Genomic DNA, 17,456 nt, shown 5'->3' on the forward strand with positions numbered 1-17,456 from the left:
TATAGTTCAGAATGCCTCTCTGGCCCACCCTCGTTTGACTCTATCTTGGATTCTTGGCTATCAGTATTCGACTTAATAAAAATGCAGCCAAATACAGACCCCTGTTTTTCTGATGGCAAAATTCAACACGGCCCAAGTTACACTCAATATCTGGGTAGAGGCACTTGTTACAGTGATTTTACTCCACACTACAAATGTCTAATAACACACCTTAACTGTGGATAAATCACTTATTGCTACTTTATTACTTGTATTTGTACTGTTGTCTTCTTAACAACTACACCTTTAACATTATTCTAGATTTTAATAAATATTAATAAGCAGGTATGTGGATTAAAAGAATTTGGACAGTATGCAATTTTCTCAACATAGAATAACTGCAAAATTATTTTACCCATAGTACTTTTGGTTCTCATTTGAAAAGTCGTGCTGGTAGATTAAGAGACCCTTATTAGTCCCACAACGGAGAAATTTCACCTCTGCATTTAACCCATCTGTGCAGTGAAACACCACATACACTCTAGTGAAAATACACACACACACAGGCAGTGAGCACACTTGCCCAGAGCGGTGGGCAGCCCTATCCACAGCTCCCAGGGAGCAGTTGGGGTAGGTGCCATCTGGTCACAGGGCTGGTTCCCTAACCTCCAGCCCATGACTGCCCAGAGAGTGGCCTGTTGTCAAATTAAATAATAATCTTTTGCAATCTTTGATAATCCTTGTTTGAAGTACATTCCATTCATGACATTTTAGCTCATGAACATTTTAGTTGTTAGAAAGTTGTTTCTTTGGCACCGTCCTCAGTCCACCTTTGCTGTTGGCTGGATAATTCAAGTCAGTGTTCATACTAAATCAGTGTTTAGGTGAATCTTACCTCCATATTCATCCTATATATTGTTGCTATTGGTAGCCCATTGTAAAACTACATCATTCTCACTCCTTTCTTTGTCAGTACTGTTCTTTGATATGTGGTACCACTTTGTATCATACACTCCTGCAAGCAGTAAGTAAAATAAAAAACACTGACTGAAATGGCAACTACTATTGTCTGTGTCCTTCCATCTCCAACCACATACCACATGTTACATGTGAAGTAAGTGAATGTTACTTCACTGAAATAATGACCTTATCAAAAGTAAATGGACATTTCCAAAAACACACTGAGTACACTGTAATTCATAAGTAAGAAAGTAAGCTGGTTGCCTTAATAAGTGAACAGAAAAATAAATGAACAGAATGTAAAACATTCAAAATTATTGTTCTGTTAACTTACAATTGTAAGTTCAATTCACTCAAAATTATATGAGACCTGTTTACTTACTTTTTTAAGTTGGAACGCTGAATCATGTTTCACAGTGTAGAAATTCTTAGATCACAAGCGCATCTCTCAGCATAAAAACTGAGCTTTTCGGTCTGAAATAAAATGCTAAAGCTTCACAGTGAGATGTTTATGTAATAGTAAAGCCATATGGGAGCTGAACCAACACAAAAGAATCAAACTAAAAAAGTTCATTTCAGTTATTGATTTCACAGCTTAAGCTATTTACAGGCATTTTTAAAGTGTTACTTAATGGTTGCTATGGTATTCCAGGAGTTTGCAAGGTTCTTATTAGTTATTTTAAGTTGTACTCTGGGTAGTTGCTAGGTTGTTGCTAAGTGGTTGCTATGCTATTGTAGGTGATTGGAAGTGTATTGCTGCACAATGGCAATGATATTGAATGAGGTTGCTAGGGTATTGTCTTGTATTGCTGGTGGTTTTTAGAGTGTTGCTATGTGACTTTGAGGGTATTGCTAGATGGTTACCATGGTGTCAAGACTGCTAGGATGTTGCTAAATGGTTGCTGTTGTATCCCAGGTGGTTGCTATGGGTGTTGGAGCAATATACAAATTTTTCACAACTTTTTTCCTGAGCATTCTTAGTAGAAAAACTGATTTTGAATCATGGTGACACAGAAAACAGTAGGTCTAATCAAAAAAAAACTGTATATGCCTCTCACAATCAGACCGAATATTCTGGAGTTCATTGATGAAATTTCGACCTGAGGAACGAGTTAGCAGACAAAATTTAGTAGAACAACAAGCTGACAAGAACAATAATATAAAAATATTGGTTAACAAAAGAGTTGTATCTAAACACAAATGCAGGAAGCTGAAGCTAAACTTTCTGTGTAGGGGCTTTGGATTTAACATTTTAAGGTTTCCACATCAAGATAAAAACTCTGTGACAAACACTCTTCCTTTCTTTTTGTGTTTCATGTTTTGTTGTTTTCTTGTAATTCATGACATTGTCAGTTTGTAAAAGTTTTAAATTCACGTAAACCTGCTGTTATTGTTGTGTGTGAACTTACTGTCAATAAGTTTTCAAAGAAATCCTTCCAATCCCGAGTTTGATCCACAGCCTAATGTAAAGGACATGCCTTTGAATATTGAAATGACTTATTCTAACAGTGTCTTTGCTCTTTTATATTGACCAAAACCTAAAGGTGACCTGTGCATATTAGCCTTTTTTCAAATAAAAATTAAGAACAGTAAGCTAATATTTTGTTAATGAGGGCCTGTGCTGCAAGTTTTTTGAGCCACTGAATGTCAGCACTGTGAATATTTGCTTCTATATTTATGTATTTATTAGAAACATACAAACATTTCATATTATCTCATTAAAGCAATTTTTTTAGCCTCAGTCAACAAGGGGCTCATGAGATCATAACATTTTTTCATCATTGTGCCACCCTATCTCTTAAATGAGTTTTTAAGTCTGTTTTTTGGAAGATCACATTAAAGATGGAAACGATCTGACAAGACACATTTTTTACACCCAAAAATACTGCGATTTCAAGCTGTTGTGGCATCATGGCATGCCTGGGTTTAGTTTTACTTGAGTTATTCTGTTCTGTAGCTTTAATTTAGTCTTTTCATTTGGGGGACTCTTTATTTTAGGAGAGCCGAGGCTGACAGTGAGAGTGAGCCTACCATGGGGACAGTGATTCTCCCTTTTCTGTGCGCTGTTCTAAGCTGAGTTATGGACCAACATTTTGATGTCTCTGAGTTTCTCCTCTCGTACAATATTAAAAGGTAAACATTTATTAGCATTGAGATAAGCACTGAGTTGTAAATGAACACCAAATCATCATAAATGAGTACTGGACCTCCTACAGTTCAGTCTGTTTGCTTGTATTTGTTTTAGACCCCTAACACAGACTTTAACAAAATGCAAACTTGTTTGGAGCTCAGACTGAGACATGTGGAGTTAAATCCCTCCTACTTGGACTTGGTCCAGCTTGCAGCAATACGTACTTTCATTTTCCGTGGAAAGCCTTGTGTAAGCCACTCCTCCTGAGGGGTACAGAAAAGTCTTTCAGAAGAGGAAGAGGAACAGCAAACACCAACTGCACTCCACGACGAAAACAGCAGCTCTTCTTTTCAGGTAACAGTGGTTGATTTTATGTTTCATAAACTTATTTCATGAATATGTACTAAGTATTCATGTATTATACACAACAGTTTATTTGTAATAATAGGTGTATGTATAATCGTTTGCCTGTAAGGCTGATTTTATTATTAAGGCTTATTTTTTGTCTTTTGTTTTCACTGTTTATTTACAGTAACCACCTAAAATGCACTTTTCTGAATGTTTACAGTGTTTTTACCTTTTCAAATACAGAAAGTCTATATGACTACACTGATTTCTAGTGTAACATGAAGTTTATTTAGTGTGTTAAGCTAATTTTCAATATTTAATATTAAGTTTAATAGCAGCAACTCCTCAGTATCTGAACGCAATTTTGAATGCAATATCAAAAGAACAGCAAGTGCATATTTTCATTCCATGGAATACACAGTTTCTTAATAAAAATACAACTTTAATTTCAAAATAAATATTATTTGATTTTAAAGTAAAATAAGAAGTAAACTACGGACATTCAGCAGCTTTTAACTGCCCTCAAGCGCTGCCGGTCTAATTGTGATCTTTAACAGTTCTGTTCTAGTTCTCTTGTACTGACAGTGTGATGAATGTTTGGTCTTTCACAGGTGAATAATTCAGTTCACTTTAAAGATGTCAGCCACTGCAGTTCCACTCTCTAACAAGAGGAATGGCTACACCATTGTGACCCACGTGATCCCCCCACCAACATCAACTGAACCTGGGCAAATGATCTACACTGTAGGCCCACTTCGGAAGTTTCTGAAAGGAAAACCAAAATTATTAGGAGTAAGTGACCCAAATTGCTGGTCAGGCTTTGTGTGAAGTAGCACACATCATTGAAAATCTCTTGCCTTCTTGAAATAAGTTTCTTGAAGTGTTTAAGCATTGTTAATGTTTTTGTTTTAAAACCTACAGTTCACTCTCCAGTTCATATGTGAAAATTTAGTTGTAAGAAAAACAGCTTGCTTTGAATTCATTGGTTTTGTGATGTCACAAAATATATCTACAGACAGTGCCATGAAAAAGTGTTTGGCCCCTCTTGATTTCCTCTATGATTGTATATTTGTCATATTAAGCTGTTTCAGATCCTCATACAAAATGTAATCTATGACAAGTGAGCATGAGGAAACACAAAAAAGAAAAACAGCCAACACATTCCCAGGAATAAGAATTACAGTCTCTGCCAAAGTGAAGAAGGGAGAAAGCCTGAGCTCGTTCAGTTTATTTTTACTCCAGCATAACTATGTCAGTGGATGGTTTAGGTTACATGGAATGAATAAACATTTCCTGGTTACACTGTGAAATTTCCTGTGGAGTCACAGTGGGTTTGGTTTCAGGGCATTTACTTTTGTCTTTGTGTATGTCACTTCTTGGTAAATGTCATCTTCAGGAAACATGAGATCAGCTGTGATAGCTATGCTGATTACACACAGATTGTTGGTTAAGTGACTATTAACACTGAGTTTATTGCATATGTGAGCCATGTTTATGAAACTTACTTAATATATAAAAAAAAAAATATATATATATATATTATATATATATATATATATATATATATATATATTATATATATATATATATATATATTTGCTGTTGTGAATATAAACATGTGCTTTGGAAATCGCATTACTTTTCTTATTCAAACATTTTGTTGAAACATTATTTAGCCAGTTTGACATGGAGTGACATACAGAAACATTCCAAAATTTTATTTTAGTTAAACATCCTACATGCACTGAAATTTATTAAAATTGACTCATTTGAGCTCTACCGAAAATGCTTCAGCTGCAATAGACGTCTACAACTTTCAGTATTTAAATTCAACCAGTATTGAGATCAGTCAAATATCTGTCTCTTTTTCCCACAGAGTGTTCAAATAACCATCGGTTTGGTGAAACTCTTGCTTGGTATTGCAATGATTTTCGACTCTCCCAGGTTCATTGTCTTCGGTGGAATTGTATTTGGGTGTGCTTTGATGGTAAGTTTTATCTGCTGGTATTCCATTGGATAGAGATACTTCTATAAAAATACACACCAATACCAATTTAAATGAAAACTCTGCCATTTTTCCTCTCATTCAGTACATCATCAGTGGCTCTCTGGCTGTTTCAGCAAGTAAAAACCTTCATCGCTGTGTGGTATGTAAACACCCGTTTTAGTGTTTTTTTTACATTCATTGCAGAAAGGTGCTTTGAGACTAATTTCAATAAAATTTACATTAAAAATATTGAAATTGTACTATGTTGTACAGTGGGGCAAAAAAGTGTTTAGTCAGCCACTGATTGTGCAAGTTCTCCTACTTAGAAAGATGAGAGAGGTCTGTAATTTTCATCATAGGTACACTTCAACTATGAGAGACAAAATGAGAAAAACAAATCCAGGAAATCACTTTGTAGGATTTTTAAACAATTTATTTGTAAATTATGATGGAAAATAACTATTTGGTCAATAACAAAAGTTCAACTCAATACTTTGTAACATAACCTTTGTTGGCAATGCCAGAGGTTAAACGTTTCCTGTAAGTCTTCACCAGGTTTGCACACACTGTAGCTGGTATTTTGGCCCATTCCTCCATGCAGATCTCCTCTAGAGCAGTGATGTTTTGGGGCTGTCGCTGGGCAACACAGACTTTCAACTCCCTCCACAAATTTTCTATGGGTTTGAGGTCTGGAGACTGGCTAGACAACTCCAGGACCTTGAAATGCTTTTTACGGAGCCACTCCTTCGTTGCCCAAGCGGTGTGTTTGGGATCATTGTCATGCTGGAAGCCTCAGCCACGTTCCATCTTCAATGCTCTCACTGATGGAAAGAGGTTTTGTCTAAAAATCTCACGATACATGGCCCCGTTCATTCTTCCCTTAACACGGATCAGTCGTCCTGTCCCCTTTGCAGAAAAACAGCCCCAAAGCATGATGTTTCCACCCCCATGCTTCACAGTAGGTATGGTGTTCTTGGGATGCAACTCAGCATTCTTCTTCCTCCAAACACGACGAGTTGAGTTTTTACCAAAAAGTTCTATTTTGGTTTCATCTGACCACATGATATTCTCCCAATCCTCTTCTGGATCATCCATATGCTCTCTTGCAAACTTCAGATGGGCCTGGACATGTACTGGCTTAAGCGGGAGACACGCCTGGCACTGCAGGATTTGAGTCCCTCTCGGCGTAGTGTGTTACTGATGGTAGCCTTTGTTACTTTGGTCCCAGCTCTCTGCAGGTCATTCATCAGGTCCCTCCGTGTAGTTCTGGGATTTTTGCTCACTTTTCTCATGATCATTTTGACCCCATGGGATAAGATCTTGCGTGGGGCCCCAGATCGAGGGAGATTATCAATGGTCTTGTATGTCTTCCATTTTCTTACAATTGCTCCCACAGTTGATTTATTCACACCAACCTGCTTGCCTATTGTAGATTCACTCTTCCCAGCCTGGTGCAGGTCTACAATTTTCTTCCTGGTGTCCTTCGACAGCTCTTTGGTCTTGGCCATGGTTGAGTTTGGAGTCTGACTGTTTGAGGCTGTGGACAGGTGTCTTTTATACAGATAACGAGGTCAAACAGGTGCCATTAATACAGGGAACAAATGGAGGACAGAAGAGCTTCTTAAAGAAGTTACAGGTCTGTGAGAGCCAGAAATCTTGCTTGTTGACCTATGGTGAAAATTACAGACCTCTCTCATCTTTCTAAGTAGGAGAACTTGCACAATCAGTGGCTGACTAAATACTTTTTTTGCCCCACTGTAAATGCATGATTAATAATAACTGAACTATATCATTTATTCCTAAGAAATTATTTGGTCCCACTCTCTGTGTATCAACTTCAGTGTTTTCTCATGTAGTAACACAAGCATATCCCAGTAGCTGTAACAGCATGTTTCTGCTTATGCAATTACACATGTGTAACAGTGTTATGGTAGTTATGTTTGTATAAGCTGAGGTATAGAAGCTGTTGTTGTGTAAAACATTACAGACTTTGATTAGGTTTCCATGCTTTACATGGCAACAGCATATGTCCATTTCTCTGTTGATGTAAAATATAGAAATGTATGTAGGTACTGTGAATTTACAGATTGAAATTAATACTGTCTTTGTGTGGGTCTGTATGTAGATGTAGTAAAATTAAAGATTAATAATTCAGAAATTGCTTTAGATATTTATGTTTACAGATATGTGCTGTTGCTGTGTAAATACAGTCATAATACTTTAAAGTGATTTTTAAGTGCTTTAAAGACAGAGGGTTAGTTTAGGTACCATGATACATCACAAACATACTACCACAGCCAGGCAAATGTTAGGAAAGCTGGTATGTTCTGTGCAGATACAGTGTAAGAACTCATAATGTGGTTAATTATTACAAACTGTTACAATCAAATAAGACTTGTTGGAAACTCTATGATATACTGATCACTACATAAGGGATAATAAGCTGTTATGATTATCATGATGCACGTGTGCAACTGAATGTGTAAAAACTGAAGTTGTTATACTTGTGTATTTACGTAAGATGTACTACTGTAATCTATCTGTAACAGTGAATACATTATCTGTAGTTACATTGTTGTTACATAATATACATTAAGCATTTAGTAATGAATGAAAACTGATTGAATACATTATTGGCTGCCTTTACCTAATGCACTGATAACTTACATTACTTAATAGCAGGGGTGAGGAGTCATGCCAATACTTTTTAATAAGTGCAAAATGTTTTGACGTTCTGGTGGAACAAGGGTCTAAATATGATCAATGCTTGACAAAAGAATTTCACAAAAATCTGTTTTGTTTATATCTTAAGAATTTAATTGTGCAGAAATTCCCCCTGTCAGTAACAGAAAGTTTGATTTTGAGCTAAATCGATTATCAGTATCATTACACTGTACATATTTTTAGCTTGCACAACAACAACAAAAAAAAACTTGTTACAGAATTTCCCAGAATTTTTTCTTGTTCACTCAACTTTTGTAAATTATTAGTTATCCTGACTGACATATTTTTGTCAACGCTAAAATAAATATTTAGTTGAGCTAACATGAGAACATATGTGGTGCTAAGAAGTACCACTAGTCTTGAGAAAAGCTCTTTGAGCTGAGCAATCAATAATCTGCAAATAATCTGTAATGTCATACATTAAGCCACTGTATACTGTATCATGTCTTGTAAATGTCACAATTCTTAAAGCTCACCTGTGATCACCAGTATGTGGACATGAACAGATCACACCACAAAGCATTTTGAAGAAATTGCTTTAATTGTCTAATTCAGACAAAATCCACTATGAAATTAGTGGAACAACAATTACATAAGTAAAGAAACAGTTACAATGGTGTTTACCAAAAATTACAAACTAAACTGGTGAGTGCAGTTCACCATTAAACTTAATTATATATTTACACTCACTGGCCACTGAATTATGTACAGCAATCTTGTATCTGTGGTCATTTTCCATTTAATCAGGTCCATCTAATGTATAGGTGCACATTGTCATTCTGTAATTTCAGATTGTAGTTGATCTGTTTCTCTGCATAGTCAACTCTTTCACCTCATTCATCATTTATCAGGACCCCGACCAGGACCACCACAGAGCAGGTATTATCATTTCGTTCTCAGCACTGCGGTCACACTGGCACGGGAGAATACCAACAGCTTCCTGTGACCACTGATGAGGGATGAGAGGATGACCAACACAAACTGTGCAGCAGCAGATGAGCTGTTGTCTCTGACTTTACATCTTCAAGGTGGACCAACAACGTAGGAGTGTCTAATACAATGGACAGTCAGTGGCCACAGTGTTTAAAACCTCCAGCATCACTGCTGTGTCCAATACACCAACCAAATAATACCTGCTCTGTGGTGGTCCTGTGGGGGATCTGACCACTAAAGAACAGGGTGAAACGGGGCTAAAAGGTATGCAGAGAAACAGCTACACTGCAATCTGTAAGTTAGTAGTACCTTAAAAGTGTCCAGTGAGTGTATATATGTGCGGGAGAGAAAGACAACAAGAGAATGAACATGTTAAGTTTAAGTCACTGTGCTAAATACACTCGACCCTTAACAGATGGAGGTCTCTGGTCAATGTCATTGTCACTGTCAGCTTGTTTGGCTGCATCAAAAATGGAAAAAAAAAGTAAGTACTATTAGTAATAAACACTCACCAGATATATAATATGGATTATAGAAATACATAAATAAAATAAAAAATGACCAATAATAGTTTCAACAATTACGATATCAGATTAACACTAACTTAAAAACTGAGGAGAAAATTTTAATAATCAAGGAGTAAAAAACATAATAAGAGTTCTTAAACTGTTCGTACCTGAGAAATGCTAATTGTAGACCTAGGAGATATGAAGGTCATCACAAGATAAGTACACATTTGGATAAACCTTAAAGCAGTAAATGAGGAGAAGAGAGAACAAAGATTTCACAAATATTAGTCTGATACAGGATTTTAAGTCACTTAGCATCTAGTTGCCAAATCACAGCTCAGTTGAAATAATAACTTACTTTTTTAACTGTAAATACAGCTTCAGTCACTCGTTCAGATTTCTGGTTTTATCTTCTAAACTCAAACCTGGTCTGTGGTGTGTGAAGCCATTAGCCTGCTAGCCAGCAAGCTAACAACCCCACACATCAGAGAACCTGGTTAGTTTCTCCTTTTCTGCCACTCCAACACCAGACACTCGACGTGTCTTGCTCAGATTTGAGCCTGTATTCATTGTCAGTTAGCATAAGTAACCCGGAACAGAGCTATTAACGTAGCTTGCTAATGTTAGCTAAGCATGCGCAAACAGATTACTTAGCTAGTTAGCTAACAACTCTAACAAGTGTACAAACCAGTTTATTAGAGATGGAATACAAATCGACACTGTTCCAAAATCAAAATAAGATAAAAAAAACTCTTCTCTTATTATTTTGTGAGAGTGATGATTCATCTAAAAGAGGTAACTTGTTAATCTTCCACAGCAGATAAAGACGAGCTAACTGACTGTTAGCAAGTGATGGTCATTTTCATTTTAACATATGAAGAGTTCAACATTAACAAATCATAGGATTATGTTTGAGTAAATGTTTGATGAAAAAACTGTCGGAATGTCAAACAAACAAAGAATTTGCTTATGAGACGCATTTTTGAAAATCTGCCTCACTATGGGTGGAATCTGCCCTTATATTTTTTCCTGAAACATCAGCTGGTGAGCCTGGCTCAACAGTTAGCAATAATGGTCTATGTTCCTAATAGTTTAGCTTGCTAGCCTCCAGACTGAAATACAGTGGAGAGCATTTGCTCCCTCTCTGATCATGTAACCATACATTTGATTTAGACGTGTCAATTGCCTTTTGTGTTTCAGTATGACTGTAATTTTGGAAATCAAAGTAATTGAATGAATTTTTTTATTGGTGCTCATCTTTTGCTTTTGTTTTCTGTTTCTCATCTAGGTGACTGGTGCTCTGGTGATGAATGTGATAAGCATAATAACTGCAGCAATAACCATCACTGTGTTATTGCTGCTTTTGGTAATAGTGCAATGGTGTAGGCCCAGCGACTATAGCTGTTCTGTGGTAAGATTTTTTCTTTTTGTCATCACTTGACATAATTGTATATCAGTTGTATATCTCATGCTTTTATTTGATTCACAGTCAGAGACCACTGTGCATTCATTTAATTTGGCAATTAATAACAAATAATTCATTTTCAGGAGATATTTAAACTTCTAGATTAGATATAAAATAATTCAAGATATACACACACACACACACACACACACACACACACACACACACACACACATATATATATATATATATATATATATATATATATAAATGTAAATAAAAACAGAATATAATGCTTTGCAAATCTCATAGATTTTATTCACAACAGAACATAGAACATATCAGATGTTGAAAGTGACACATTTTAACATTTCATTAAAAACATTAACTCATTTAGAACTTGCTGTCAGCAACGTTGTCCTGGGACAGGGGCAACAAATTCTGGAAAAGTAAGTGGTACCAATAAAAACCACTGGAGGCAACTAACTCACATGACTGGGTATAAAAAGAGCATATTAGAGAGGCAGAGTCTCTTAGAAGCAAAGATGGGCAGAGGTTCACCAATCTATGAAAAACTGCATCTAAAAATTGTGGAACAATTTCAGAAAAATGTTCCTCAACGTAAAATTGTGAAGACTTTGGCTATCCCACCATATACAGTACATAATATCATCAAAAGATTCTGAGAATCTGGAGAAATCACTGTATGCAGGGACAGGCCGCTGGTCAGTATTGGATGCTCGTGATCTTCGGGCCCTCAGGAGGCACCGCATTGAAAACAGGCATGATTCTGTACTGGTAATCACTGCGTGGGCTCAGGAACACTTACAGAAATCATTGTCTGTGAACACAGTTCGCCTGTGCAATCCACAAATGCAAATTAAAGCTGTATCATGCAAAGAAGAAGCCATATGTCAACACCATCCAGAAATGCTGCCATCTTCTCTGGGCCCAAGCTCATTTAACTGAGGCAAAATGAAAAACTGCTCTGTTGTCAGATTTGAATTTGAAATTCTTTTTGGAAACCACGGACGCCGTGTCCTGCAGACTGAAGAGGAGAGGGACCATCCAGCCTGTCATCAGTGCACAGTTCAAAAGCCTGCATCTCTGATGGTATGGGGTTGCATTAGTGCCTAAGGTGTGAGCAAATTACACAGCTGGAAAGGCACTATTAATGCTGAACAGTATATAGAGGTTTTAGAACAACATATGCTCCCATCCAGACAACGTCACTTTCAGGGAAAGCCTTGCATATATATACATTGCTAAACTACATACTGCATTCATCACAAAAGCATGGCTTTGCAGAAGAAGAGTCCGGGTGCTGAACTGGCCTGCCTGCAGTCCAGATCTTTTACCAATAGAAAACATTTGGCGCATCATGAAACAAAAAATCCATCAAAGAAGACCCAGGACTGCTGAGCAGCTACAATCCTACATCAGACAAGAATGGGACAACATTCCTCTCCTAAAACTCCAGCAATTGGTCTCCTCACTTCCCAGACATTTACAGACTGTTGTTAAAAGAAGAGGGGATGCTACACAATAGTAGTCGTGGCCCTGTCCCAACTTTTCTGAGATGCATTGCTGACAGCAAGTTCTAAATGAGTTAATGTTTTTCATGAAATGGTAAATTGGTCCACTTTCAACATCTGATATGTGTTCTATGTTCTATTGTGAATAAAACGTGGGTGTATGAGATTTGCAGATGTAACCAGTCAGCAAGGTTCAGACGTGTGTGGATAAAAGTAAGAGTACAGGCTTTATTAACACTAGGCAAAGTCGTAGTCGAAGTACAGGCAGGGGTCAAAACCAAAAGGCAATAAATGATCACACAGGTGATCATCACCACAGGCAAACAAGTCCAGAGGGCGAGACAAAAGGCAGAGACAAAAGGCAGGCAAAAAGGTCGAAATCACAAATCCCAAAAACAAGCAAAGGTACAAAAGGAGCAGGCAAAAACGAGGTCAGAAACAAACGAGATTGGGGTCAAAAACAGAGTAAGCAAACCAAAGAAAACGCTCAGTAAGTTCAGGAATGAAACAATACCTCGCAAAGGTCCTAAGCTAAAGCCCGGGCTAAAATACTAAACTAGATTAGTCATACGACTGAAACACACAGGTGAAAACACTCAGTATTCGGGTGACTGTGAACGCTGGTAGGTGCGAGGTCGATCAACACTAGTCACATGATCTCCACTTGGCTGCTGGGTAATGTAGTCCACAAGGGATTCCGACTCCATTGGGAAGTCTGTCGTCACATGATCTCCCAGGTTCTCCTGGGAAATGTAGTCTGTTACACTAGACGAGTCTCTAGCAGGCGTGAAAGCAAATCATTGCATTCTGTTTTTATTTACATTTATTTACATTTTATACAGCATCCCAACTTTTTTGAAATTGAGGTTGTGTAAATATATAATATATGTGTCTGTGTGTGTGTGTGTGTGTGTGTGTGCGTGTGTGTGTGTGTGTGTGTGTTAAAAATGGAATTATAAAATCTGAATGATTACTAAATTAATGTTTTCTGATTACTTTCCATTACTTTCAGATTACTTGTCGTTGATTAAGGATGTTTAATTAAATAAAGAAAAGAGGAACATAGTTTCAACAAGACTTCTTAAAAAGATTTTAACTCAACACATGACACACACAAAGAATGCACTCAGATTGTTAGATTATAGGTGGAGCAATTTATGGAAATATTTAAAATATAAAGATGACAAATTTGTCTCACAGTATAATTTGTTACATTGATACATCACGCCTGTTGATGCTCCCTAATCCCTAAGTTTTAGCAGCTCATGGAGATCAACATGTACTACGAGTTTAAAATCAGTTTAACACAAAAACTAAGTAGAAGCTGATCGACTTAGTTGCAAAAAATGATCATTTGCACACATTAACCTTGTGCACCCATCATTCAAAAACTATAGAAGAAAGAAAACAACCATACATGTGAAAATGAAAACTTACTGCTCACTAGACTTCACCATCTGTTCACGTTTCGGACTTTTAGTTTAAATCTGTCTGGTTAAGTTTATGAAGAGTTTAATGTAAAATGAGTCAAGCTGTGGAATTTTATGGAGCTAAAACCAGAATAAAGAGCTGATTTCCAGATCAGATCAGATCAGTCTGCTGCTGTAGAATCTGGGGGTGTGGAAGATCAGGGTAAACGCCTGATTCATAGACCTTCAGGAAAACAATGCAGATCTCAGTTCTGACAATAAAAATAAAATACTTATTGAAATTTCTATAGATTAGCTGAATGAACTGCTGCTGTGAGAGGGATTCTTCAAAATTCTCTCCTGGTAGCAGGACCGCCTCCCCACGTTACCCCATCAATTAACTCTTAACCTTATCGGCCCTAATGACGGATTTTGCGTCATAAATCACACCTTGTCTTCTCAGCTTTATAACTCAGGAATGCTTTACCGCAGCAGTTCACTACGCACATCCTCAGAAACTGCGGAGTCTCCCGCTTCTAAAAACAGCGGCCCCATCGCGGTCCGACGAAGCGTCTGTGAGTAATCCACTGTAGAAAAACAGTCAAATAGACGCTCCTTCACAGTTTCTGTTTTATTCTTCTAGTAAATCTCAGTTTCTGAGCTGATAAACTCTGCATTTCGCTTTATTTACACTACTATTGTTTATTATAGGGCTTCTGAAACGTTTACACGGTGTTTCAGATCTAATATCTGATTAGTTGAGTCAGTATTATCGACCGAAAACGCCTCTTCAGCGCCTCTCAGCGCCTCCGCCGATTAGCCGCTCTGAAGCTCCAGGCGCGTTTTTCACTGCCCTCCGCTAAAAAAACCGCTCTTTCTCTCCGCTCCTCGCGCTCTGATCACCGCGTGCGCGCGCATCTCGCTTTATTTACACTACTATTGTTTATTATAGGGCTTCTGAAATGTTTACACGGTGTTTCAGATCTAATATCTGATTAGATGAGTCAGTATCATCGACCGAAAACGCCTCTCAGCGCCTCCGCCGATTAGCCGCTCTGAAGCTGCGCGCGGCTCGGCAGTGTTCCTGCTGTGTTTGTGCGCGTGTTTCCTAGCAACGGCACGTTGGTCACGTGACGCGCATCTAGAACAGAAAAGCTGCGCGCGCACCTTCCGAGTCTTCTGGCGTCTGTCCAACCCCGCTGGACTGATCCAAATTTCAGGTTTATATTACGGTACAGACTCTTTATTGTGCGTTTTCTAGATAAACTAGTTGTTTATCTGATCATTTCTGGAAGGATTCTTTATTATAGGAGTCATTGTTATTATAAGCAGCTGATAATAAACACCCAGTGTACTAAAACAGTGTTGTATTAGCTGGAATATTAGCCATATTGGCCCAGAACAAAAAACCCAAAGGCTTGACCTGCTGTGTCAGTCTGTCACATGCAGTTTTAGCAATCTGCATGTCTCCTTTAGGTGAGAATATCAAGAAAAATAAGTCCGCCTGATGCTAAGCACATACTATTTCACAGTAATAAGCCATATAATGAACAATCATCAAAATTCTTATATTTTCAGCTCATAGACACTTTATCCTAAAACTTTCTCATTGACATCTAAGCAGTGCAGTGATGTTTTGAATAGATACAGTCAAAGATAAGTAAAAAAAAAAACAGGCGCTTGGTAAATTTTTGATCAAAACATGTCCAGTTTCATAAAAATATCAAACTTCTGTGGGCATTTACAACTCAGGTGATTACATATTTGAGAAGCCACATGTCTTCTGAAAATAAAACAACATATAACATGTGGCTGTCTCATTTAATTACTAGAGTTACAACAACTGAAAGAGGAACTGACAAAAACGGGGGGAAAAAAACACCTAATAGTGCTAGGACTCTAAGGGTTAAAGTGATTTTTATGTATGTATGTTTGTGTACTTTTGCTTTTTATCTGTTGCTGAAAAAATAAGAATTTGCCATTTTGTTTGTTGAATGAAAGCTGGTTTCTATTTTGCACAATAAACACTACTGTGTCCAAAAATGTTACTCCTGTTAATCTACCAGTGAGAGTTCTGTAGCTATGAAGTCTTCACATGGCTCTGTATAGTACATACACCTTAAGAATGAACCAGTTTATGATGAAACTAACTTTATTTTGTTTTATTTTATTTTTAGATCTTTGAGATTGCTGTAGTGCTGGTGATTTGTTCCATAATTCAGTTCATCATCTCCATCTGTGTCTCAGTCTTTGCCTGTAAAGCCACCTGCAGTGATGAACCTTCTGTAAGTTTCAGAAAAAATAAGGACAGTTTCAGAGATATAATAAAATACCCAGTGGGTATATTCCTTTATATTGTTGTTGAAGAGTTTGAGTTTTATTATTTACACTGCCCCCTTTGATCAAGAGATGACTGTCAGTGAACATTGTTTACACATGTTTTCTATCTGCTGTAATGACCTTGTAAAGTGACTCACCCTGTATAAACTATGCAGCTTATGAATCTCTCTGTATGTCTGTAGGTGAACATCACTGTGGCTCTAAACCAAGCAGGATGTCCTGATTACCCCAGTGAGCAGGTAATAATATGTAAAATTAGCCTTTGAGTCTAAGAGTTAATACTGTAAAATTTGAGGAAAATTACTTTAAAATGTGTTACAGTCCTGTACTGTATATTTACAGCCCTTTATTGGTAACTAAGCTGCTGGTTACTTAGTTTACAGTCTACAGCTTTTACAATATGTGCATATTCTTTGCTTTACAGTATCCACTGAATGCAGTCAATGTTGCCACCATGAACAGTCCACCAAAAGAAAGTCCTCCATCATACAGTGAGATGAAAGATAACTGAGACTAAAAACATCTCCAGATGAAACACCACAATAACATTATAAATATTCTGCTACTATAGAACTTTACAGTGTTTTTTCTTCCAAAGTATTAATGCGGGTGCTCTGATGCAAACATGTTTCAATAATGTTATGAAAATGTCTATGACTTTTTAAAATAAATGAATTTAAAGTATGCGTATTTGGACAAAATATGGTTAGATTGTATTTTGTGTCACTTGAACACATCGTATAGTATATATATATATATATATATATATATATATATATATATATAAAATTCATTTATTTAAAAAAATCTGACATTTTTATTATATATATATATATATATATATATATATATATATATATATATATTATATATATATATTTTATTATATTATATATATATATATATATATATAGGTGTGTGTGTGTGTGTTATATATATGTGTGTGTTTATTATTTGTAAACCCAGTAGTAATTGTCTTAAATCATTCAGTCCCTCATGAACATCAGTGTCATAAGTAGGTCAGATATGTTTGTGTTATAACCTGTATCTTGGATCATGCGAAATATACAATAATCTCTTTGGATGAAACTTAACCGTGGCACAAATATTTTCCAGTGAATTTCTGCTGTCCATCCACTGTAAACAACTGATAATATAGCAGTTATTTTGTTAAGCAAAAGTTAAAACTACTATGA

The 17,456-nt window shown here is 36.8% G+C and overlaps 1 protein-coding gene across 1 annotated transcript; it reads left to right on the forward strand.

The window, feature by feature from the left end:
- The first annotated feature begins 3,327 nt into the window (after positions 1 to 3,327).
- LOC118801757 (membrane-spanning 4-domains subfamily A member 4D-like) lies at positions 3,328 to 16,989 on the forward strand. Its single transcript, XM_036562119.1, has 8 exons — positions 3,328 to 3,424; positions 4,030 to 4,210; positions 5,295 to 5,405; positions 5,509 to 5,565; positions 10,860 to 10,982; positions 16,098 to 16,205; positions 16,443 to 16,499; positions 16,685 to 16,989. Exons 2-8 carry the CDS (start codon positions 4,055 to 4,057, stop codon positions 16,769 to 16,771), a joined length of 699 nt encoding a protein of 232 aa, XP_036418012.1. The 5' UTR covers positions 3,328 to 3,424; positions 4,030 to 4,054; the 3' UTR covers positions 16,772 to 16,989.
- Positions 16,990 to 17,456: the final 467 nt, after the last annotated feature.

Source organism: Colossoma macropomum, unplaced genomic scaffold (genome assembly GCF_904425465.1).
Source record: "Colossoma macropomum unplaced genomic scaffold, Colossoma_macropomum, whole genome shotgun sequence".
NCBI lineage: Eukaryota > Metazoa > Chordata > Actinopteri > Characiformes > Serrasalmidae > Colossoma > Colossoma macropomum.